The sequence below is a fragment of the Sus scrofa genome, chromosome 13 (genome assembly GCF_054392235.1).
Source record: "Sus scrofa isolate SSC_HxYL_T2T_F1_AM1 chromosome 13, Sscrofa_HxYL_maternal_Yorkshire_Landrace_v2.0, whole genome shotgun sequence".
Lineage (NCBI taxonomy): Eukaryota > Metazoa > Chordata > Mammalia > Artiodactyla > Suidae > Sus > Sus scrofa.
In genome coordinates this window covers 161,256,043-161,281,811 of record NC_139395.1, presented here as the reverse complement: position 1 = coordinate 161,281,811, position 25,769 = coordinate 161,256,043, and the positions used below count along the sequence as shown (strand labels likewise).

Genomic DNA, 25,769 nt, shown 5'->3' with positions numbered 1-25,769 from the left:
GGGGTGCCCCACTCCCGTGAAATAACTGCTCAGCACCACCAGCCCCCTGGAAGAGCCCCTGCAGCCCAGAAAAGCTGCAACAAGCTCGGCCAGACTGTGAAAAGATCCGCCTACATTCTCAGGCTGTCCTTCTGAGTTGGGCTTCCCTAGGGAAGAGCCTCTTAGGTTCTCAGTGACCCAGATAGCTGCTCCAGCCCCCAGGGGGTACTGCACTCCTGAGGAGCAGCTGCCCAACACCATCAACCCCCTGCAAGAACCCCATAGCCTAAAAACACCAGAGCAAGCTCTGCATGACCAAGTGAAATCTGCTACCATCGTGGTGTGGACCTCCCAGTCCTGTCTGCCCTCAGGAAGTCCTCCTTTGCTTCAAAGAAACACTGTTAGCCCCATCAACACTCCAGAAAAGCCACACTGCCTCAAAAAAGATTGACCAACAACGCCAGCCCTCAGGAAATATTCCACGGCAGTGACAAGGCAAACACTGCCCGATCACGGAGAGTACAACTCCCTCAGGAGAAAGAAAACAACAAGCAAGATGAAGAAGCTGAGAAACCACCCCCAGTCAAACCAACAGGAGAACTCACCTCAAACAGTCAGCAATGAAACAGATCTCTGCAGTCAGACAGACCTGGAGTTCAAAAGAGAAATAGTGAAAATACTGAAGGAATTAAGAGAAGATATGAACAGTAATGCAGATACCCTCAGAAAGGAACTAGAAAATATAAGGAGGAGCCAAGAAAAACTAGAACATTCATTTGCAGAGATGCAAACTGAACTAGGGGCAGTAAAAACCAGAGTGAATAATGCAGAAGAACGAATCAGTGATATGGAAGATAGAATAATGGAAATCACTCAATCCAGTCAACAGACAGAAAACCGAATCAAAAACCTGGAAAGCAATATAAGAGACCTATGAGATAATATAAAGTGGGCCAATCTATGCATAATAGGAATTCCAGAAGGAGTAGAAAAAGATAAGGGAATGGAAAATATATTTGAAGAAATTATCGATGGAAACTTCCCAAATCTAAAGGATACTGGATTCAAGATACAAGAAGCACAGAGGGTCCCAAACAAACTGAACCCAAACAGACCCACACCAAGACACATCATAATAAAAATGGCAAAAGTTAATGATAAAGAGGATCCTAAAGGCAGCAAGAGAAAAACAGAATGTTACCTACAAGGGAACCCCCATAAGAATATCAGTTGATTTCTCTACAGAAACACTACAGGCCAGGAGGGAATGGCAAGAGATATTTAAAGTGCTAAAAGGAAAAAATATGCAACCTAGAATACTCTATCCAGCAAGAATATCATTTAAAATAGAAGGGGAAATAAAAATTTTTCCCAAACAAACAAAAACTTAAAGAATACAGCAACACAAAACCCAGGTTAAAGGAAATATTGAAAGGGCTTCTCTAAACCAAAAAGAAAGGAAGGAAAGAGAAGAAAAAAGAAAAGAAACAAAAAAAGAAGAAGAGGAAGAACTAGGACTGAGGAAACTGCAATCAGAGAGCAGTCACTCAAATAAGGGGAATACAGATTTAATCATGAACATGCTTCAAACAAAATAAAATTAAAAAGAAAAAAATAAAAAAGAGTCATCAAAACCATAAAATGTGGGCAAGGGATGTTAGGAAGTAAATAACCCTTTTTGTTTGTTTATATGTCTCTGTTCTTAATTTTAATATAGTAATGAAGTGTTTGAACTTACAGGACCATCAGGCTAAAACACACAATTATGGGAAGGGGTTAGCATACTTAAAAAACAGGGCAACCACAAGCCAAAACCAAATATTGCATTTGCAAAAAATGAAAAAAAAAATACACTCAAGCAGATAATAACAGGAGACCAGCCAACAAAAAAAAAAAAAAAAAAAAAAAAAAAAAAAAAAGAAAGGAAGAATGGAGAACCATAGAATCAACTGGAACACGAGGTTCAAATGGCAATAAATAATCATCTATCAAATATCACCTTAAATGTCAATGGACTGAATGCCCCAATCAAAAGACACAGAGTGGCTGAGTGGATAAAAAGGCAAAAACCTTCAATATGCTGCCTACAAGAAACTCACCTTAGGACAAAAGATACATATAGATTGAAAGTGAAAGGGTGGGGAAAAATATTTCACGCCAATAGACATGACAGAAAAGCAGGAGTCGCAATGCTCATATCAGACAAAATAGACTTTAAAACAAAAGACATAAAGAAAGACAAAGAAGGACACTATTTAATGATTAAGGGATCCATCCAAGGAGAGGATGTTACTATCATCAACATATATGCCCCAAATATAGGAGCACCCAGATACATACAACAAATATTAACAGACATAAAGGGAGATATTGATGAGAATACAATCATAGTAGGAGACCTAAATACCCCCCTCACATCAATGGACAGATCCTCTAGACAGAAAACCAATAAAGCAACAGAGATCCTAAAGGAAACAATAGAAAAGTTAGGCTTAATTGATATCTTCAGGACACTACATCCAAAAAAATCAGAATACACATTCTTCTCAAATGCTCATGGAACATTCTCAAGAATCGACCACATATTGGGACACAAAGCGAATCTCAATAAATTTAGGAGCATAGAAATTATCTCAAGTATCTTCTCTGACCACAATGCCATGAAATTAGAAATCAACCATGGGAAAAGCAAAGAGAAAAAACCCACTACATGGAGACTAAACAACATGCTACTAAAAAACCAATGGGTCAATGAGGAAATCAAGAAGGAAATTAAAAACTACCTTGAAACAAATGATAATGAAGACACAACCTCTCAAAATCTATGGGATGCTGCGAAAGCAGTGCTCAGAGGGAAATTTATAGCAATACAGGCCTTTCTCAAAAAAGAAGAAAGATCCCAAATTGACAATTTAACCCTCCACCTAAACGAATTAGAAAAAGAAGAACAAAAAAGTCCTAAAGTCAGAAGAAGGAAGGAAATTATAAAGATCAAAGAAGAAATCAATAAAATAGAGACTCAAAAAACAATAGAGAAAATTAATAAAACCAAGAGCTGGTTCTTTGAAAAGGTGAACAAAATTGACAAACCCCTGGCCAGACTCACTAAAAAGAAGAGAGAAAGAACCCAAATAACCAAAATTATAAATGAAAAAGGAGAAATCACAACGGATACAGCAGAAATACAAAAAACCATAAGAGAATACTATGAACAACTGTATGGCAACAAGTTTGACAATCTGGAAGAAATGGACAATTTTCTAGAATCTTACAGCCTGCCAAAACTGAATCAAGCAGAAACAGACCAACTGAACAGACCGATCACTAGAAATGAAATTGAAGAGGTCATAAAATCACTCCCTACAAATAAAAGTCCAGGACCAGATGGCTTCACAGGTGAATTTTATCAAACATATAAAGAGGAATTGGTACCCATCCTCCTTAAACTCTTTCAAAAGGTTGAAGAAGAAGGAATACTCCCAAGGACATTCTATGAGGCCACCATCACCCTCATTCCAAAACCAGACAGAGATACCACCAAAAAAGAAAACTATCGCCCAATATCATTGATGAATATAGATGCAAAAATTCTCAACAAAATCTTAGCCAACCGAATCCAACAACATACCAAAAAAACTATACACCATGACCAGGTTGGGTTCATCCCAGGTTCACAAGGATGGTTCGACATAAGCAAATCAATCAGCATCATACACCACATTAACAAAAAAAAAGTCAAAAATCATATGATCATCTCAATAGACGCAGAAAAAGCATTTGACAAAGTTCAACATCCATTCATGATCAAGACCCTCGCCAAAGTGGGTATAGAGGGAACATTCCTGAATATAATCAAAGCCATTTATGAGAAACCCACAGCAAATATAATACTCAATGGGGAAAAACTGAAAGCCTTCTCACTCAAATCTGGAACAAGACGGGGATGCCCATTCTCACCACTGCTCTTCAACATCGTTTTGGAAGTCCTAGCCACAGCAATTAGACAAACAAAAGAAATCAAAGGCATCCATATAGGAAGAAAAGAGATCAAACTGTCACTGTATGCAGACGACATGATACTATACATAGAAAACCCGAAGGACTCAACCCCAAAACTACTCGAACTGATTCATAAATTCAGCAAAGTAGCAGGATATAAGATTAACATTCAGAAGTCAGTTGCATTTCTGTATACCAGCAATGAAACATTAGAAAAGGAATACAAAAATACGATACCTTTTAAAATTGTACCTCACAAAATCAAATACCTCGGAATACACCTGACCAAGGAGGTAAAGGACCTATATGCCGAGAACTATAAAACTTTAATCAAAGAAATCAAAGAAGATGTAAAGAAATGGAAAGATATTCCATGTTCCTGGATTGGGAAAATCAATATTGTAAAAATGGCCATACTACCCAAAGCAATCTACAGATTCAATGCAATCCCTATCAGATTACCCATGACATTTTTCACAGAACTAGAACAAACAATCCAAACATTTATATGGAACCACAAAAGACCCAGAATCGCCAAAGCAATCCTGAGAAACAAAAACCAAGCAGGAGGCATAACTCTCCCAGACTTCAAGAAATACTACAAAGCCACAGTCATCAAAACAGTGTGGTACTGGTATCAAAACAGACAGACAGACCAATGGAACAGAATAGAGAATCCGGAAATAAATCCTGACACCTATGGTCAATTAATCTTTGACAAGGGAGGCAAGAACATAAAATGGGAAAAGGAAAGTCTATTCAGCAAGCATTGCTGGGAAACCTGGACAGCTGCATGCAAAGCAATGAAACTAGAACACACCCTCACACCATGCACAAAAATCAACTCCAAATGGCTAAAAGACTTAAATATACGACAGGACACCATCAAACTCCTAGAAGAAAACATAGGCAAAACACTCTCTGACATCAACATCATGAATATTTTCTCAGGTCAGTCTCCCAAAGCAATAGAAATTAGAGCAAAAATAAACCCATGGGACCTCATCAAACTGAAAAGCTTTTGCACAGCAAAGGAAACCAAAAAGAAAACAAAAAGACAACTTTCAGAATGGGAGAAAATAGTTTCCAATGATGCAACGGACAAGGGCTTAATCTCTAGAATACATAAGCAATTTATACAACTCAACAGCAAAAAAACCAATCAATCAATGGAAAAAAGGGCAAAAGACCTGAATAGACATTTCTCCAAAGAAGATATACAGATGGCCAACAAACACATGAAAAAATGCTCAACATCACTGATTATAAGAGAAATGCAAATCAAAACTACCATGAGATACCACCTCACACCAGTCAGAATGGCCATCATTAATAAATCCACAAATAACAAGTGCTAGAGGGGCTGTGGAGAAAAGGGAACCCTCCTGCACTGTTGGTGGGAATGTAAACTGGTACAGCCACTATGGAGAACAGTTTGGAGATTCCTTAGAAATCTATACATAGAACTTCCATATGACCCTGCAATCCACTCTTGGGCATCTATCCGGACAAAACTCTACTTAAAAGAGACACATGCACCCGCATGTTCATTGCAGCACTATTCACAATAGCCAGGACATGGAAATAATCCAAATGTCATTGACAGATGATTGGATTCAGAAGATTGGTATATATACACAATGGAATACTACTCAGCCATAAAAAAGGATGACATAATGCCATTTGCAGCAACATGGATGGAACTAGAGAATCTCATCCTGAGTGAAATGAGGCAGAAAGACAAAGACAAATACCATATGATATCACTTATAACTGGAATCTAATATCCAGCACAAATGAACATCTCCTCAGAAAAGAAAATCATGGACTTGGAGAAGAGACTTGTGGCTGCCTGATGGGAGGGGGAGGGAGTGGGAGGGATCGGGAGCTTGGGCTTATCAAACACAACTTAGAATAGATTTACAAGGAGATCCTGCTGAATAGCATTGAGAACTATGTCTAGATACTCATGTTGCAACAGAAGAAAGGGGGGGAAAATCTGTAATTGTAATGTATACATGTAAGGATAACCTGACCCCCTTGCTGTACAGTGGGAAAATAAAAAATAAAAAAAAAAGACTAAAGACAAGGTTAACCACAGAAGTTCAATAAAAAACCAAAAGAAATCTACTATTACTTACCCCTGTGGCTAGAACTTCTCCATCACGATCATAAGCTAAAGCAGTGACAGCAGCAGTATGAGGTTTGAAAACCTGTTTTAAGCGAATGTCTGCATCCAAAATTCTCTTCCGTCCCACAAAAACTGTGAGCCCTTTTGGATCAAAAAGGTCAAGAATTCGAACAATGCCATCTTCGAATCCTACGATAAATTGTGCTCCCTTAAAGTTCACCTGTGCCCCATTGGATAAAAAAGAAATGCAAGGTTTCCGAAATTAGTTGATTAAGAAAGTTGTACTACATAACAGATACTTCTGTATTTTCTTTAGATAATTTTTTTTTTTTTTGTCTTTTTGCTATTTCTTCGGGCTGCTCCCATGGCATATGGAGGTTCCCAGGCTAGGGGTCGAATCGGAGCTGTAGCCACTGGCCTACGCCAGAGCCACAGCAACGCGGGATCCGAGCCGCGTCTGCAACCTACACCACAGCTCACAGCAACGCCGGATCCTTAACCCACTGAGCAAGGCCAGAGATCGAACACGCAACCTCATGGTTCCTAGTCGGATTCGTTAACCGCTGCGCCACGATGGGAACTCCCCTAGATAACTTCTATATTTTATTTAGATAACTAAATAATTAACTAAAATAAATGTCCATTAGTAATTCATTGTACTACTTTCTGGTAACCTCCATCCATTCTAGAACAGTTCCTTATCGCTGCTGACCACAAGACAGGTAAACAAAGGCCATCCAAACAGTCACTGAACAAATGGTGGACTGTCTCCCATGTTCTGGGCACCCATCACGAGCAATACAAGTGTGAGCATAGTCTCGACCTGTGATTTCATGAATTCATGGTCAAGTGGGAGGACATACATTAACCAACCACACAAAGGAAGGTAGAATTATGCACTAAGTATTAGAGAAACATTCTCTGAGAGAATATAGCAAAGAAAGCTGACTTGGAATGAGGGCTTTCTTAAGGAAGAAATGGTGGGGCTGATACTAGAGGGATGCCCAGGAATTAACTAAGTACAGAAGCACTTCTGGCAGAGGATACAAAATTACATAACTCAGATAAAGTTATACTTTGATGAGAGAAGACTGAGGGAGGGAACAGTGCATCCATAAGCATACAGCAGGTCACAAAGTAGCTTACATGTCACATTAAGGATAGTCTTCATCTGAAGAGCAGTGAGGAGGTGAACAGTTTTCAGGTGGGGGTGTGGGTTGGGGAGGTGACATAATCAGATCTGCTATTTCAGAAAAATCATCCTGGGTATAGCATGGAAAATCAACCTGAGATGGCCTCGATAGGATGCAGGGGGATCTTTAGACAGATTTTAAGAGATGGCTGCTGTAATCCTGAAGGCTGACTGTGGTCACTTGGTCTGAGGTGTAGCGGAGATGAGAGATGTGGACACATTTTTAGAGATAGGTATAATGGTCTTTTTTGGTATTGACTGGATATGGGGAATGAGGCAGAGGGAGAGGTCAAGGATGACTGAGACATTTACTGAGATAGGAAACACTTGAAGAAGCCAGGGGTGTGTGTGTGGTTTGTTGTTGCTATTATTGTTTTGAAGGGACAGTTGGCTGGGGGTCAGCAGAAGATCATGAATTTAGTCTTTGATGTGTGGCGTTTGAAAGCCCCTGGATATCTCACAAAATGAAGATAATATGTGTTCTGCAGCTTAGAGAAGCCTGGGCTGGGGATAAAAATCTAGCAATGTCTGAATGTAAAAATCTGCTGTCTTGGGAGGCATTCAGGAGAAGGGCAAGAGCCGTAGGTAATCTTTAGAGCAGAGTGAGGTAGGCAATTATGAAAATCTTTGGAATAACAAAACTATATTCCATTCAATTCCAATTCAATGCTGTTTATTCAAACATTTACTAAGTGTCTAAATGTGCCAGTAACTGGGAGGCACTGGAAGTCCAAAGAGGACTAAGATACAGTGTCACCATAAAGAACAATTTGGTGGGAAAGGCAATTAATAAAGTAAATCATCTTAGTATACTGATAAGTGCTATAGGAGAGGTATACATACCGTCTTAAACAGAAATCATAGAGAAAGGAGTACCTAGCTCTAGTGGAAGGTGGGAGCCCCGAGGGCTATGCAGAGGAGATGATATTTGACCTGAGTTAATTGGTAAAGAATGATGTGCAGTTTTCCAGAAAGGCAAGCGGGTATGGAGAAGGGGCAGTTCTAGCATAAGAGTCATATCATCTACACCTGGATGTGAGGCTAAAAAAGAAAACATTCTATGGATATTGCACGAGCATCAGAATAAATGATTAAGTTACATGGATTGTATTTTAAAGACTTCAAGTAAGAGTGTAAATAGATTAGGATAAAGAGTGATCCACGTTTGGTAATCTCAACACTCTGTAGTTTCTACTTAACCCAGCCTCATCATTGCTCTGCTTTTACCCCCAGCCTGAGTTCTCCTTCTGGTCTTGCTCCCATCATGAAATTCCTCCATTCATCTTCATGACCACTTTAGGCTGGAACATTTTCTTTGATTTCAACCCAAAACAGTAAGGATAAAAATATGTCCTAAATATTCCCATGATATTTTAAAAATATGGCTGCAAATTCTTTGACATGCCTCTCCAGCAGTGACAGGGTTTAAGTTCCTCCCTCCTAAGTCTAGGTGAAGCTTGTATCTGCTTCACCCAATCAAGTATGGTACATTATGTGACTTCCAAGGCTGTCATAAAAGGACAGAAGCTTCTGCCTTATTTGTTGGAAGCATAGATCTTGGAGCCCCGAGCTGCCATGATGAAGTGTGTGACTTCCCTGAGGCCACCCGTGCTATGGTAATGACCACTCTATGTGGCATGGGCTTCAGGTAAGCACTCCTCTTGACATCCCAGCTTAGTCCAGCCCTCAACCCAGAAACCTTTAGATGACTCTAGGCTCCAACCATTCAAGTCTTCCCAACTGAGCCCCTAGATAACTGTAAAGCAGAGATAATCCACCCTTGCTGTCACATGTCCAAATTCTCAAGCCAAAAAAAACAAAATGATTGATGTTTTATGCCACTACATTAGGATAGTTTGTTACACAGCAATAAACAACTATAATACCACTCTAATTTTTTTCCCATAGCTCTTATCATTATCCAACATACTTCACTTATTTTGTTTATTGTCTGTCTTTGCCCCTAGAGCATAAGGTTCATGAGGGCAAGGATTTTTGTCTTTTTGTTCATTGCTATATTCCCAGATTCTAGTAAAAGGCCAAGCACATTGTAGACATGCTGGAAATATATAGAATGAATGAAATAGCAATCAGACATATAGGGGATAAATACACAAATTTCTGTTGGATAATTACTTTGTAAAATAGAACTATGTTTAAACTTTAGGTAGCATAATAACAGATATTCATTAAAACAGAACCAAAACCACAATAGTGAAGTCATGATAAGAAACTAAGTTAAATTTTTTATTCTTCTCTAAAATCCAGAGTCAGAAAATATCTGGTGTTTCTAAGAAATAGCATTGATATGCCATATTTACAACTAGATTCTAGTAGAAGTTCATTGTAATAACAAGCTTACCAGTCGTGGTACCCAAGCAAGGGCAGTACCTCCTTGTTTGAATTTCATCTGAACCAAAGGAGTTTTGCTAGCAAAATCATAAAGTCTAACAGAACCTATAGAAAGACAGTTGTAAAAGAAACAAGTTGTAAATATATATATTTACAATATCTTTAATAACCTTGATTTACTTTACATTTTAGCACTGTAATAAGACACTTCATTAAAAATTAAATAAGGAGTTCCCACTGTGCCACAATGGAAACGAATCTGACTAGTATCCATGAAGATTCGGGTTCAATCCCTGGCCTCGCTGAGGCAGGGGATCTGGTGTTGCCATAAGCTGTGGTGTAGGTTGCAGATGCAGCTTGGATTCCAAGTTACTGTGGCTATGGTGTAGGCCCACCAGCAGTAGGCTGATTTGGCCCCTCGCCTGGGAACTTCCATACACTATGGGTGCGGCCCTAAAAAGCAAAATCGATCAACCAATCAATCACCTGATAATCTAACAGCCTTTCTTTAGTCAAAAATTTACAGTCATACCCTCAGTCAGTTCATTTATAAACATGAAAACATACATGCCATTTTATGTAAGGGACTTGAGCATCTGTGGATTTTGGTATTAGCAGAAGTGCTAGAACCCATCCCCCAGGGATACCCAAGGACAGCTATAGTGAAGAAACAACTGATGATTGACCTTGCACAGTCCACATAGATTTGCAGTAAGTCAAGAAGGAAGAAAGGAGATGGAAAGAAAAAGGAAAGCACATGTGGATAATACAAGGATGAACAGTATTTTCATGAGTATCTTACCAATCTATCTTTATTTTCATCTCTCACAATAACCATGACTGCTTTATTTTGGGCCCTTTCTCCTCTGCAAAAACTCACCTCACTTGCATCCAGAGACTTACCTTTTGGAAAAATTATCAAATGCTTTAATCAAACACAGAAAAAAAATGTATTGAAAACAAGACCCAAAAGGCCAGATGTGAGTTCCTACTTACAGTCCAAGCCAGTAGTGGCCATGAGGTAAGTGAGAGGAGAGACGGCCAAGGCTTCAATGGCTCCAGAATGGAAGGAGAAGAGGCATTCAGGATCTTGGGTCTGACAACAAAGAGATCCTATTAGGTCTTAAAGATAGGTTAGCACTGAATTAAGGTCAAGTTTAAAGAAATGCAAATAGAACCCTATAATAAGTGTGACTTTATCTGAATAGAATTGAGAAAAAAGCATAGTAAGATAGAAATATCTCTGAAGTTTGGAGAAACAGAGTACTGGCTTTGCACTTAATGACTGTGTGATCTGGCACAAGTCACCTCAAATGCCAGTTTCCATTTCAATAAAATGAGATGATGGCAACTGTCTGCCTAACAGAGTAGTTGGGAGGATTATACAAAATAATAGAAATTAAAGTGCCATGTTTATGAAAACTGTAAAGAACTGTATAATGTTAGGCATTGTCATTGACACTTTTCTTGTAACTTGTTATTGAGATGGATCCTTTTTATGTAAAATCATAATGAGAGAAAGAGAGAAATATGAATTCTTTGGTGAGTAAGTTTTTGATAGGAATAATGATCAAGTATGGAGAAAGATAAAGTATCTTTTAAAGAAGGATGACAATGGTTTTTATCATGAGAATTAGAAACAAAAAACAGGCAAACTTACAATATTTGAAAAACTAAGGTCAAGCTTCCAAATGGCTCCATTGGCATCCTAAAAAATTAAATACCTAATAATGTTTTGTTTGATCATTTTGAACTTTTATCAAATTAAAAGAATTTTCTGTTTATGACTTAAAGGACAAACAACACCAAAAGCTTACATATATTTTACAGCGTGATTGAAATTTAACAATAGCAACTTCCATATATCTTATAACAAAGCAAACTCATAAAACTTACAGTCTAGCATAATAAAAATGCTAATCGATTTTCTGTCTATAAAATATAAGTCAATTAGATATCAAAATTCAGGAACTCTTCATTGTAGCATCAATGATAGCCCTAATAGTACAGTGGACTTATGGTGACAATAAATTATACCACTATTTTAATTTCATGTCTAGATAACTTTAAAGAGCCAAGAGAGAAGAATGCAACTTACCTGAGCCAACCAAAAGTTGGCTCCAACTTCATTCATTTTTATCATAGAGAAGAGTTTGACATTCTTGTCGACTTGAAGTTCATTAATGGGCTCGATCTCTAACAACCCGGCCTCCTCTGCAGTATCAGCAGTGTCTATTGCCTCAAAATCCCATATCTTATAAAATTAATAGAAAAAGATTTTAATCAATCAGCAGTTTCTGAATATATATTTTCTAATCCAGAAAGGGTCCCAATTTTTTTCAATAGTCATTTCTGCTTATGTCATGAAAGTTAATAATGAGTAGGTATAATTAAAACACCAGACAAAACCTGACCCCTGAGATTTTGCTCTGAAATGGAGATAATAATTATTATAGTTTCCTTTGTATTTATGGAGATTAATGAAAAAATACAGCCCTGAATAAGAATTCTAATTCACCCAAAGTAAATTTTATTTCAAGGTTTCTGTCAGGTCTTTCTTCATAGAAAGTAGAGAAGGAATAAATGGTTTGGTCATTTATTTTGTATATACCTGACCTGTGGGCCCCTGGAAAGGGAACACAGAACTTTGTGCTTAATGATTTAAGCACTATCTTCATCATAAGCAGAGAAAACGAATACAGATCAGACAATGTCTGCATGGGGACATGAGAAAATGTTCCTGCTCCTTACCATGGGTTTAGACTCTACCATTTGGATAAGGATTGCAGTTCTTGGGATAGGAGACCAGAAGGGTACTCAGGAAGGAGGAGGGGGAGCAGTTTCACTTCGTGTGGTGGAGAGGCTCAGAAGGACTGTCCTTCAAGTGCCAAAGCCCAGCTGATGGCTCTGTTGTCACACCCAGCCACATTCTCCTGGACTCAACATCTCAGACTTTGGAAGGACTGGTGTCATCCCACAGAGCAGCCTCGTGGAGGACAGTCCCAGATCGTAGGATCAGACTAACTCCTGGGAGTTGGAGCAGATTTTTCCTCAAGGGTAAGGGGAAGAGATTTATGACATAAAGGGCTGAAGAAAGGAGGGTGGACTTTGAAAAGGAAAGCACCCTGAGAAATCAGCGACGTCCATGAAGGGATCCTCTTGAGTATTTAACTTACCTCTCTCTCTTTTTTTAGGGACGCACCCATGGCATATGGAAGTTCCCAGGCTAGAAGCTGAATCAGGGCTGCAGCTGCCGGCCTATGCCACAGCCACAGAAATTTAGGATCCCCAATCCACTGAGTGGGGCCAGGGATCAAACCTGCATCCTCAGGGATACTAGTCGGGTTCGTTACTGCTGAGCCACAATGGGAACTTCTTAACTTCTCATCTCTTGAGGTTTTCTTCTACTTGGTATTTTGGTCTATTTGGGGGTGACATATACTTCGGAAGGGTAGAGAATACATTGTATGACATAATAAAGGACATAAAAGATTCTCAGAGCAATGGGTAAAATATAACAAATTAAATTTAACATGGTTCAAAAAGCCAATAGTAAGAGGACAAAACTGTGGGTAACATGTCTCTAATACATTGTTTGAGCCATAAGTAAGCTCAGTAAGTGTCAGAAAAAACTAAACTATTAGAAAAATACAGTCTTACTTCCTAAGAAATGTCTAGTGAATCTTACCTTAGGAATACTTTCTTTTTTTTTTTTTTTTTGGATTTTTTTTTTTTTTTGGTCTTTTTTGCCATTTCTTGGGCCACTCCCATGGCACATGGAGGTTCCCAGGCTAGGGGTCAAATCAGAGCTGTAGCTGCCGGCCTACACCACAGCCACAGCAACGAAGGATCCAGGCTGCGTCTGCGACCTACATCACAACTCACAGCAACACTGGATCCTTAACCCACTGAGCAAGGCCAGGAATCAAACCCAAAACCTCATGGTTCCTAGCCGGATTCGTTAACCACTGAGCCACGACAGGAACTCCAGGAATACTTCCTTATGAAAGGCCCCAGTAAAAATATGTATGGAGGTGACCACAACACAAAGCAAAAGTCTCCAGGTTTGACATCAATAGCAGCATACATATGCACAGGTGGGTGGGGAAGAGGTGTGACATCAGCCAGAAGGATGGAGGTGCTAGAGCCATGTCCCAGCTTAGCCCACATTATGAGCAGGACAGTGTCCACAGGTGAGGACAAGCAAGTCCACTAGTATATGGAGCCATGGGCAGGGAGCTTCCACAGGAAAACCCTATTGCTCACCTTTGTATTTTTAATTGATAAACTCAGTAAAAAGTAATAATAATAACAATAATAACTAACAGATGTTAGCATTGTTGTTGCTAGAAAACGACCCATTCATACCAGGCATTTTGGAAGGACTTCGGCGTCTGCTGTCGATATTGTGTTAACATGAGTATCCATTTTCTGAAACTACTGGTTCAATCACAGACTCCAAATAACAAAATGTCCCCTCAGAAAATTTCAGGGCTAAGATGCTGTTAATGAATTTTGACTAGAATTTAAATACTGACCACAAGAGAAGCATGATTTAAAATAAGTTGACCCTGGGAGTAAATGACCACTGATCTCCTTTGTTAAGAGACCTTTGTGAGAAGTAAAAACCTGATGAAACCCATAGAGTTATCTGCAATGTTTTGATGTGGGGCTAAAGTGTAAAGAAAACTTACCCTAACGCATCCATCTGACCCGACAGTGATGACTTCCCCCTCGTCCAGCATGATCTGGTTAATGGGACCCTGATGACAGGGCTTGGCTGCAGCTCGACACAGCTCAACTTTGATGTGGCCACCTTCCCAAAGCAGCATGTTGCCCCATTCTGACCCTGAGAGCACCTGGCAGGTGTGCAGAAAGGAAGGACTGTGCATTAAGACAGACGGACGTGTATATATGCCTCAAAGAGCAGGTGAGGATTATTATTAAAGTTTTTCCTTATTATGAAAGTAAAAGAATTTTAAATACAGCAAAAGAAAAATACAGCAATGAACACTTACTATCCCAGAAACAACCACTAACCATATTGTACTTGCACCAAATATTATGCAGAGTTTTAAAATCATTGTGATTAGGCCATATGTTGCTGGTTAATTTTTCAAATATATTTATATCTATATTTCTTTGTACACCTCCCTTTTTTCTCTCTTTTTAGGGCTGCATTCACAGCATATAGAAATTCCCAGGTTAGGGACCGAATCAGAGCTGCAGCTGCTGGCCTACACCACAGATCCAAGCCACATCTACAACACAACTCATGGCAACACCTGATCCTTAACCCACTGAGCAAGGCCTGGGATCAAACCTGCATCCTCATGGATATTAGTCAGGTTCGTAATCCACTGAGCCATAATGGGAAGAGATTTCTTTGTAACATCCCTTAGGGACATAACCCAGGAGTGAAATTGTTGGCTCAAATTTTAAAGACATCTTTAAAGATCTTCATAGATGAGAGTCCACTTTTTAAGAGTGATAACATCAAATGTTATGTTTGATAAGCTGTGAGGCCATTACTGAACTTAGCAAATTACAGCAGAACAGGATCCACCCTCAAATGTGAATAATCATCTGGAATCACCTCACATTAATCCATTTAATCTAACACTTCCCAAAGTACTACCACCTGACACTAGTTCTTAAAGATGTTTAACTAGTATTACTAGTAATACTAATTGAGTATTGACTCCTGCCAAGCACTGCTTGAGCACTTTCCTACATAAAGTTATTTAATCTTGAAAGCCATATGAACTGGGTACATTTATCAAGGATACTATGTGCAGTTGTGAGGTTGGGCACTTTATTTTCCCAGAAGAAAATAGTTTTTCTCATTCACACAAAGAAGCCATATGGGCCAATGGAAGCCTTGACTATTATTATTCTCATCTTAACAAAGAAAAAAACTGAAGCACAGAACACTTAAGTACCTTACCCAAAATTACCCAGAGGGGTCAGGGTTCTAACCAAAGCATTGTGGCTCCAATTCTCGCATTCCAACTCGCACTGCCTCAGAAGACATAGGCTGGGATAAACAAAGTCAAACACATATATTCCCTCTACAGTCCCTTGGAAGATTAAATACAGAAGTGTTCACTGAGAATCACCATGAGAAACTCCTAGACACAAAGGAATCTGACCAGGAAAGACATTTTCTCTCAGCTTCTGTGCAGAAAAATGTTTCATGAAATGCCCTTTGGGGAACTCTCATCTAATTCATTTTTTTTTTTCTCTTTATTGAAGTTCCCAGGCTAAGTGTTGAATTGGAGCTGCAGTTGCAGGCCTACGCCATGGACACAGCCGCACTGGATCTGAGCCACATCTGCGACCTACGCCGCAGCTCTTGGCCACACCAGATCTTTAACCAACTTCGAGGCCAGGGATCAAACCTGCATCCTCCTGGATACTAGTCAGGTTCTTAACCTGCTGAGCCACAGTAGGAACTCCTGATCTACTCTTTACCTGCTTCTCTAGGACTCTCAGCCCCATTTCCCTCCCACCCAGATTAATTTATGACCTTACTCAATCTTTTCTGCTTCTTCAGTCTACCTATTGTTATCTATTCCACCAATTTTACCTGTTATTAAGCCTCAGACCACTTTTCTTTATTTAGACTGTTTTTTTTTTTTTTTTGTCTGCCCAGTAACTAAAGCCACCAAAAGTCACCAAAGCCTATAAGCATTCCTTTCTGTCACTCATGTCTGGCTTTCCTTTTCCATTTGTCCTGAGAAAAGTTGAGGCCCTCATCACTTCTCCTTAGATTAAAGCAACAGTTTCCTTCTGAGTTCATTTCCTTGACTCCAGATTTCCCTGATTCTAATTTGTTTGGCATTCTATGACTAAATTAATCTATACCATCTTTCACTCACAGCTCTGCCCTTCCAATGCCTAGTAGCTCCGCCTGGCTGTTCAGGTCCTGCTACACTGGGACCCAACCATACTTCTCAATCTAATTTCTCACTCTTTCCCAACATGAAAGCTTAATTCCAATGAATTCTCTAAAAATATATGCTATTTACACTTGCTTTTTGGATCTCTCATTTAAAATGGCTTCCTTTCTCCCCTACATCTACACAAACTCAACTAAACTTTTTTTTTTTTTTTTTGGTCTTTTTTTGCCATTTCTAGGGCCGCGCCCTAGAAATGGCATATGGAGGTTCCCCGGCTAGGGGTCTAATCAGAGCTGTAGCCACAGCTACACCAGAGCCACAGCAACGCGGGATCTGAGCCGCGTCTGTGACCTACACCATAGCTCACGGCAACTCGAGATCCTTAACCCATTGAGCAAGGCCAGGGATCAAAGCCCAAACCTCATGGCTCCTAGTTGGATTCACTAACCACTGAGCCACGATGGGAACTCCACAAACTCAACTATTTAACATTTTAAGGATATGTCTCATGCTGTGTTTTTAATTATCTTTATTTTGGCTTAATTCTCAAAGAATTCAAAATTTGAAGCTAGAATGATTTGTGGTCATCTTTTCTGTCTGGATACGTAATTTAGCCAGCGTCCAAGACTTTTTATTTCCTCCCATACACCATGATTTCAAATTGAGAATATCCCACTAGGCAATGACTAGACCATTTAGTTCCTCAGAGAAATATTTATTTTCTAGCATTTACTTGGACTTTTGGTGGCTTTAGTTACTTACAACTGAGATGCTCACAAATAATACTATGGAACTCCTCCTAATAGGAAGCCAAATACAATATTAATGGAGAACTGATCCTATAGGCAATATGTCTATAAATTTTATATAGAAGAGAAGAAATTAATATTAAAGAATAAACCAACAGATAAAACTGCAGTGTTGCAGATGTCACTATAAAGTGGCTCTATCTTCCTGAATAACAATATGACGAAAACAAAAGCCGCAAGACTGTACATAACCTTTGACCCAGTAGTACCTTTTGGAACATCATGGCAAAGAAGAGAGGAAGATAAACATGCAATTCCATGACATCATTAAAAGTGATAAGTATGCCACTATGTTATTATATGAAAATACTTGCCTACTTGATATGTGTGTACACTACTCAGTAAAAATGTATGTATATGTGGATTATGACAGTTTTACAGAATTAAAATTGATAATCAGAAAGATAGAATTAAATGCTTACTACATTTACAATTATTGTATTTGTTATTGCCAGTACTGGCAATTGCGTTTTAGACTCTATAATGTGCTCTCATATATGTATGTCGCTTTAAAACATAATCTCGTTATTGAAGCATAGTGGCTGTACTCACCTTCCCATCTGGGAGCTCCATGTAACCTTCTATATCAGTAGTGGCTGTTTTGCCAAACCGACCCAAAGAACCTTGAAGCTTGAGACCAGTGAATGTTAGAGCCATTTCCCAGAACCTATAAACAGAAAACAGACTGAATATAACTCAAAGAAGTTTTATTTTAATTTCAATTTCACTCAAACATTTACATATTTCATAGTCATATGTTACTTTGATTCATTCATTCAGTTAATATATATTAAGTATCAACTACCTGTCAGGCAACATTCTAGGCAATATGAATTTAGCATTGAGCAAAACAGACCAAAAAGAAAATATGCCCTGTCTTCGTAGATCTTTTTTATTTTTTATTTTTTGCTTTTTAGGACCAAACTTGCAGCAATATGGAAGTTTCCAGGCTAGGGGTCGAATTGGAGCTATAGCTGCTAGCCCATGCCACAGCAGCAATGTGGGATTGAAGCCATGTCAGCAACCTACACCATGGCTCATGGAAACACCAGATTGTTAACCTATTGAGCGAGGCCAGGGATTGAACCTGAGTTCTCCTGGATAGCAGTTGTGTTTGTTACCTCTTAGCCACAAAGGGAACACCTAGATCTTATATTTTATGGTTGCGTTGTCCTATGCAATAGCCACACATTTGACTATTTTAATTTATATTAAATTAGATTTAATTAATAAAAATAAAATTTAAAGATCAGTGTTTCATTCAGACCAGCCAGTGTCAAGTATTCAACAGCTACATGTGACTTGTGTCTACTAGACTGGCCAGCACAGAACACTCCCACCCTGGCAGAAGGTTCTACTGCATAGTACAACTTTAGAGAACATCAAAGTTTTCCCCCCCGTTCTAATTTACTTGCTATGAAACTTTGAGTGATTTTCTTGATCATATTCCCCCCTGCATAGAATGAGAATATTTGTAGGACCAAATGTGTAAAATTGCTAAAAATTAAAACAACACCTAGGACATAAAAGCAATCAATAAACATTAACTACCAATATATTCTTATTAATACTCTAAACAAATGAATAGTCAGAATGAAGATAACTACCTAGGAAAAAGAATTTGGCCTACTAACTATATGTAAAATAGATAATGAACAGTATCAACAAACCAATAATATGAAGCCAAGAGCCTAAAAAACCAACACCCTTCTCCAAGGTTATGGTAGGTTCCCCTGAGCATATGTTTTCATCCCCTGTGTTTCTTTCATAGCACATCACACATGAACTTGTTCAAGGTCTATCTTTCCCCTAAGATATAGTGTATAGAAAATAGGCATTTTACTAAACAATGAGAAAACATAAGGAATTAGAATTTTTTTAAACTATAGCTAGCAGAATTAGTTGAAAATTTCCCCAAGATTCATTTAAAAATCTATTCAATTATTCTATATTTCAAAAGGACCAGGTTTTAATTGGTATAAAAGGAATTTAGGATAAATAAAAATGTCTTTCTCTCATAAAGAGACACTAGGAATCAAGTTATAGGCAGTTCAAGAGGAGAGCTGGAAGGCTGTTAAATAAAGGACAAGGAGTTCACGTCATAGCTCAGTGGAAATGAATTTGACTAGTATCCATGAGGACACAGGTTCAATCCTTGGCATTGCTCAGTGGGTTAGGTTCTGGCATTGCTGTGAGCTGTGGTGTAGGCTGCAGAAGTTGCTCAGATCTGACAGTGCTATGACTGTGGTTGGCAGCAGCTACAGCTCCAATTTGACCCCTAGCCTGGAAACTTCCATATGCCGCAGGTACAGCCCTAAAAATAAATAAATAAATGGACAAGATCATTGCTTCCTGAACACAGACCAGGATACAGCGAAAAAGACCCAAAAACTTGGGATCAAGAGTAGCCCCTGCTACCATTTAGGACTGCAGGTTCTGCATCAGGAATGATTCTGTTATAATTCTCACTTTACAAATGAAGAATTAAGTTTAAAGACATCGAGATGACTCATCCATCATACAATATTGCTATGACACATTTAACAGCAGATCTGAAAGCTCACTATGAACTTGGACACAGCCCACCGTGTTAGTAAGACATCCAAACTCTTAGGAAGTGAAGTCTAAAAGGAGGCAGCAGACTAAATGCATAAGCCTTGCTTTTATCTATGCTTTCTTCAGTAATAAAATCCCCATATTTAATCAGAAAAGCTGCACGAGAGTTAGTTTTGAAAATTAAACATTTAAAAATCATCCTAATGAGAAATTGATGGGAATACAATAATAGTAGGAGACTAACACCCCACTCACATCAATGGACAGATCCTCTACACAGAAAATCAATAAGGAAACAGAGATCCTAAATGACACAATAGAAAAATTAGACTTAATTGACACTTTCAGGACATTACATCCAAAAAAAATCAGAATACACAATATATACTTCTTCTCAAGGGCACATGGAACATTCTCAAGGATCAATCACATACTGGGGCACAAAGTTAACCTCAACAAATTTAAGAGTATAGAAATTATTTCAAGTATCTTCTCTGACCACAATGACATGAAAGTGGAAATCAACCACAGGAAAAGAAATGAGAAAAAAAATGACTACATGGAGACTAAACAACATGCTACTAAAAAAACAAATGGGTCAATGAGGAAATAATGAAGGAAATTAAAAAAAAAACCTAGAGACAAATAATAATGAAGACACAACCCCTCAAAATCTACAGAATGCTGCAAAAGCAGTGCTCAGAGAGAAATTCATAGCAATATAGGCCTTCCTCAAAGAAGAAGAAAAATCTCAAATCGACAAATTAACCCACCACCTAAATGAATTAGAAAAACAAAACCTAAAGTCAGCAGAAGGAAGGAAATCATAAAGATGAGAGAAGAAATCAATAAAACAGATATCCAAAAAACAATAGAAAAAAAAGCAATAAAACCAAGAGCTGGTTCTTTGAAAAGGTAAACAAAATTGGCAAACCTCTGGCCAGACTCACCAAGAAGAGGAGAGAAAAAACCCAAATAAACAAAATAAGAAATGAAAAAGAAGAACCCACAATGGATACAGAAGAAATACCAAAAACCATAAGAGAATACCATGAACAATTGTATACCAACAAATCTGACAACCTAGAAGAAATGGACAACTTTCTAGACACTTACAGCATGCCAAAGAAGAAATCAAGAAGAAAGAGATAAACTGAACAGACCAATCACTAGAAATGAAATTGAATATATAATAAAAATACTCCCTACAAACAAAAGTCCAGGACCAGATGGCTTCACATGTTGAATTCTACCAAATATACAAAGAGGAACTTATACGCATCCTCCTTAAACTTTTCCAAAAGGTTGAAGAAGGAACACTCCCAAAGACATTCTATGATGTCACCATCACCCTAATACCAAAATCAGACAAAGGTACCAAAACTTTTCAACAAAATTTTAGCCAACTGAATCCAACAACATATAAAAAAGACCATACACCACAACCAGGTGGGATTCATCCCAGGTTCACAAGCATGGTTCAACATATGAAAATCAATCAACATCATACACCACATTACCAAAAGAAAAGTCAAAAACCACACGATCGTCTCAATAGATGCAGAAAAAGCATTTGACGAAGTCCAACATCCATTCATGATAAAAACTCTTACCGAAGTAGGTATAGAGGGAACATAACTTCATAATAAAAGCCATTTATGACAAACCTACAGCCAACGTTTTGATACTCAATAGAGAAAAGCCGAAAGCCTTTCCACTAAAATCTGGAACAAGACAAGGATGCCCACTCTCACCACTGTTATTCAACATGGTATTGGAAGTCCTAGCCACAGCAGTCTGACAAACAAAAGAAATACAATGTATCCTAACTGGAAGAGAAGAGGTGACATTGTCACTGTATGCAGATGACATGATACTACATACAGATGATACTACATACAGAAAACCCTAAGGACACAACCCAAAAACTCCTCGGACTGATCAACAAATTCAGCAAAATAGCGGGATATAAGACTAACACACAGAAATGAGTCGCATTCCTGTATGCCAACAGTGAAATATTAGAAAAGGAATACAAAAACACAACACCTTTTAAAATTGCACCCCCAAAAATCAAATACCTGGGAATACACCTGACCAAGGAGGTGAAAGACTTACATGCTCAGAACTATAACACACTAATCAAGGAAAGTAAAGAAGATGTACAGAAATGGAAAGATACTCTATGCTCCTGGGTTGGAAAAATTAATACTGCAAAAATGGCCATACTACCCAAAGCAATCTACAGATTCAATGCAATCCTTATCAAATTACCCATGACATTTTTCACAGAACTAGAACAAACCATCCAAACATTTATATGGAACCACAGAAGACCCAGAATTGCCAAAGCAATCCTGAGGAACAAAAACCAAGCAGGAGGCAGAACTCTCCCAGACTTCAGGCAATATTACAAAGCCACAGTCATCAAGACAGTGTGATTCTCGTACCAAAACGGACAGACAGACCAATGGGACAGAATAGAGAACCCAGAAATAAACCCAGACACCTATGGTCAATTAATCTTCAACAAAGGAGGCAAGGATATAAAATGGGAAAAAGACAGTCTTTTCAGCAAATGGTGCTGGGAAACCTGGGCAGCCACGTGTAAATCAGTGAAACTGGAACACAGCCTCACACCACGCACAAAAATAAACTCAAAATGGCTTTAAAGACTTAAACGTAAGACAAGACACCATCAAACTCCTAAAAGAGAACATAGGCAAAACATTCTCTGACATCAACCTTACAAATGTTTTCTCAGGTCAGTCTCCCAAAGCAACAGAAATAAAAGCAAAAATAAACCCATGGGACCTAAACAAACTGACAAGCTTTTGCACAGCAAAGGAAACCATAAAAAACAAAATGTCAGCCTACATAATGGGAGAAAATCATTTCAACTGATGCAACTGACAAGGGTTTAATCTCTAAAATACACAAACAACTTATACAACTCATACAAACAACTTATACAACTCAACAGCCAAAAAGCCAACAACCCAATGGAAAAATGGGCCAAAGACCTGAATAGACGGTTCTCCAAAGAAGATATACTGATGGCCAACAGGCACATGAAAAAATGCTCAACATCCCTGATTATTAGAGAAATAATCAAAACTACTACGAGGTACCACTTCACACCAGTCAGGATGGCCATCATTTTAAGTCCACAAATAACAAATGCTGGAGGGGGTGTGGAGAAAAGGGAACCTTGCTACACTGTTGGTGGGAATGTAAATTGGTACAACCACTATGGAGAACAGTATGGAGGTACCTTAGAAAACCATATATAGACCTACCATATAACCCAGCAATCACACTCTTGGGCTTATGTCCAGACAAAACTTTCCTTGAAAATGACATATGCACCCACATGTTCATTGCAGCTATATCCACAATAGCCAAGACATGGAGACAACCCAAATGTGCATCAACAGACGACTGGATTAGGAAGATGTGGTATATATACACAATGGAATACTACTCAGCCATAAAAACGAAAAAATAATGCCATTTGCAGCAACATGGATGGAACTAGAGACTCTCATACTAAGTGAAGTCAGAAAGAAAAAAGACAAATACCATATGATTTCACTTATATCTGGAATCTAATACATGGCACAAATGAACCTTTACACAGAAAAGAAAATCATGGACATGGAGAACAGACTTGTGGTTGCCAAGAGGGAGGGGGAGGGAATGGGAGGGACTGGGAATTTGGGGCTAATAGATGTAAACTATTGCCTTTGGAATGGATAAGCAATGGGATCCTGCTGTATAGCACTGGGAACTATGTCTGGTCACTTGTGATGGAGCATGATAATGTGAGAAAAAAGAATGTATACATGTACATGTGACTGGGTCACCTTGCTGTGCAGTAGAAAATTGACAGAACACTATAAATTAGCTATAATGGAAAAAAATAAAAATCATTATTTAGAAAAAGTAAAAAAATGAAAAAATAAATAACTATCATCCTAATGTTAACCACAGCCACAAAAATGTCTCCAGCTGGCTGATCCTCTTAGCAAAGATCTTAGGATAAAGGACTAGCACCTGTATCAGTCGCACAACCTACTTGATGTGGCCTGATCCTGATGTAGTAAGCTGCTCGTCATCTTCAGGATTGAAAGTAACCTTAAAGACTTCCTGGGAAAAAGCTTTTGTCCTCAGGAGGGGCTGCTCTTCTTTCCAATTCCAGATGGTCAGTGTGTGATCAGGGCTGCTACCAACAGAGGCCAGCAAGGTACCATTGTAGTTAAAGTCCACGTAAGCATAGGCCAACTCAGTCCCATCTGAAATGATGAAAGGTTGAATCAGAGTTATTGAACAGGAGCAGCATTTCTTTAATTTTCAAAAGTATATTTTTTAAAAAAGGGAGGGAGAGAGAGAGAACCCTTGGTGATGTGCTTTGATGGAAGAATGCCAAGAATCACCTAAAGAAACAATTCCAAGATCATTCATCACCCTTGGCTTTAGGATATGAGGGGAGAGGGTGAAAAAATCTTACATTTTGCATGAGAAAAACACTTTGAGAACATATTCATTTCATGAAGTAGGGAAGCAAGGACATAAAAAATGTTAGGGAGCAGAAAGAAATCAGTAATTTAAAATTTGCCACTGAGGAGTTCCTATCGTGGCTCAGCAGACATGAAACTTGACTAGCATCCATCAGGATGCAGTTTTGACCTCTGGCCTCCTCGCTCAGTTGGTTAAGGATCCGGCCTTTGCTGTGAACTGTGGTGAAGGTTGTAGATGTGGCTCAGATCCTGCATTGCAGTAGCTGTAGTGTAGGCCAGCAGCTACAGCTCCAATTTGACCCCTAGCCTGGGAACTGCCATATGCTGCAGGAGTGGCCATAAAAAGACAAAAAAGAAAAAAAGAAAAGAAAATTTGCCACTGAAAATTTCACAAACTAAAAATGGATAACATCAGGTTGCCAGTTACGTATGTGAAGAGCTTACAAGTCACCATTTCAAATAAGTAAAAAGCTGAACAGACTGAAAAATCAACGGTTCTTCTTGGATCTTTAAGAGAGGGGAGGATATAAGGCAAACTGCTGCCGCCCAAGACTAGAGAGACCAAAGGGTGAATACAGGGATTTGCAACTCACCAGAGCAGACACTTCCAGGTAGAAACAGCTAAAGCTCAAGGAACCACTGCTGGGGCAGTAAAACCTGAACTCTTGACAAACTGCTGGGGGTTCAGTGTGGACAAGTCTGAGAATTAAAAACTCCAGGGAGATCCAGTCATAAAGTGACCCAACAATACTGTGAGATTTTCCTTCACAAGGAGCTTGGCCAGATTCCTACAGTAAAAATATCTAGAAAAATCCCCCCAGGCTTCCAGTAGAGGGAGGGAAAAAGGAACCATCTTGAAATACCCAGGAGCACTTGGTTCTTTTTAACAAGGCTGCCCTCAGGGGAAACTAATTTACCACAGCCTGACCAGCTGGGGTGTTATCCGAGCTGGGGCAGGCGGGGGGAGGGGGGAGGATCATCTAACTCCAGCCCACACTAGCCATCCTCTCCCACCTAAAGGGCAGGAAAATGCTGAGCAATATTTGTGCAGTTCACAGTGGAGAGGCACAGGCTCACTAGAAAATTGGGACCTAATCACAGGACTGAAAAATGCTTCCTCTTCTGCCCATTCCCCCCACCTCACCACCAGGTTACTAAAGGCTTATTTATAGCAGTTCTTTTTACCCAGTACTCCTGTCTGGCTATCAAGAAAAATTTACAAGGCATCTCAAAAAGCAAAACAGACTGTTTGAAGAGATAAAGCATGCATCACAACCAGACATGGCGTAGATGTTGGAATTTCCAGATTGAGAATTTAAAATGACTATA

General features: G+C 38.9%; 1 protein-coding gene across 7 annotated transcripts in view; it reads right to left on the bottom strand.

The window, feature by feature from the left end:
• CFAP44 (cilia and flagella associated protein 44) overlaps positions 1-25,769 on the bottom strand; it is a 139,999-nt gene that overhangs the window by 87,632 nt on the left and 26,598 nt on the right. For 5 of the 7 annotated variants that reach the window (XR_014824806.1, XR_002337897.2, XR_014824807.1 and 2 more), the window contains exons 7-14: positions 23,999-24,215; positions 17,917-18,031; positions 14,348-14,512; positions 11,752-11,907; positions 11,314-11,361; positions 10,650-10,749; positions 9,664-9,758; positions 6,120-6,329 (exon numbers count right to left, since the gene is read on the bottom strand). Coding sequence is in view for 4 of the 7 variants with exons in the window: in XM_021070360.2 (XP_020926019.2) it covers positions 6,120-6,329; positions 9,664-9,758; positions 10,650-10,749; positions 11,314-11,361; positions 11,752-11,907; positions 14,348-14,512; positions 17,917-18,031; positions 23,999-24,215 (1,106 nt within the window). In the remaining 3 variants the exon portion in view is untranslated. Of the gene's footprint in view, positions 1-6,119; positions 6,330-9,663; positions 9,759-10,649; positions 10,750-11,313; positions 11,362-11,751; positions 11,908-14,347; positions 14,513-17,916; positions 18,032-23,998; positions 24,216-25,033; positions 25,297-25,769 lie in introns of those variants that run through there. The other 2 variants (XM_021070363.2, XM_084991178.1) reach the window with 1 other exon arrangement.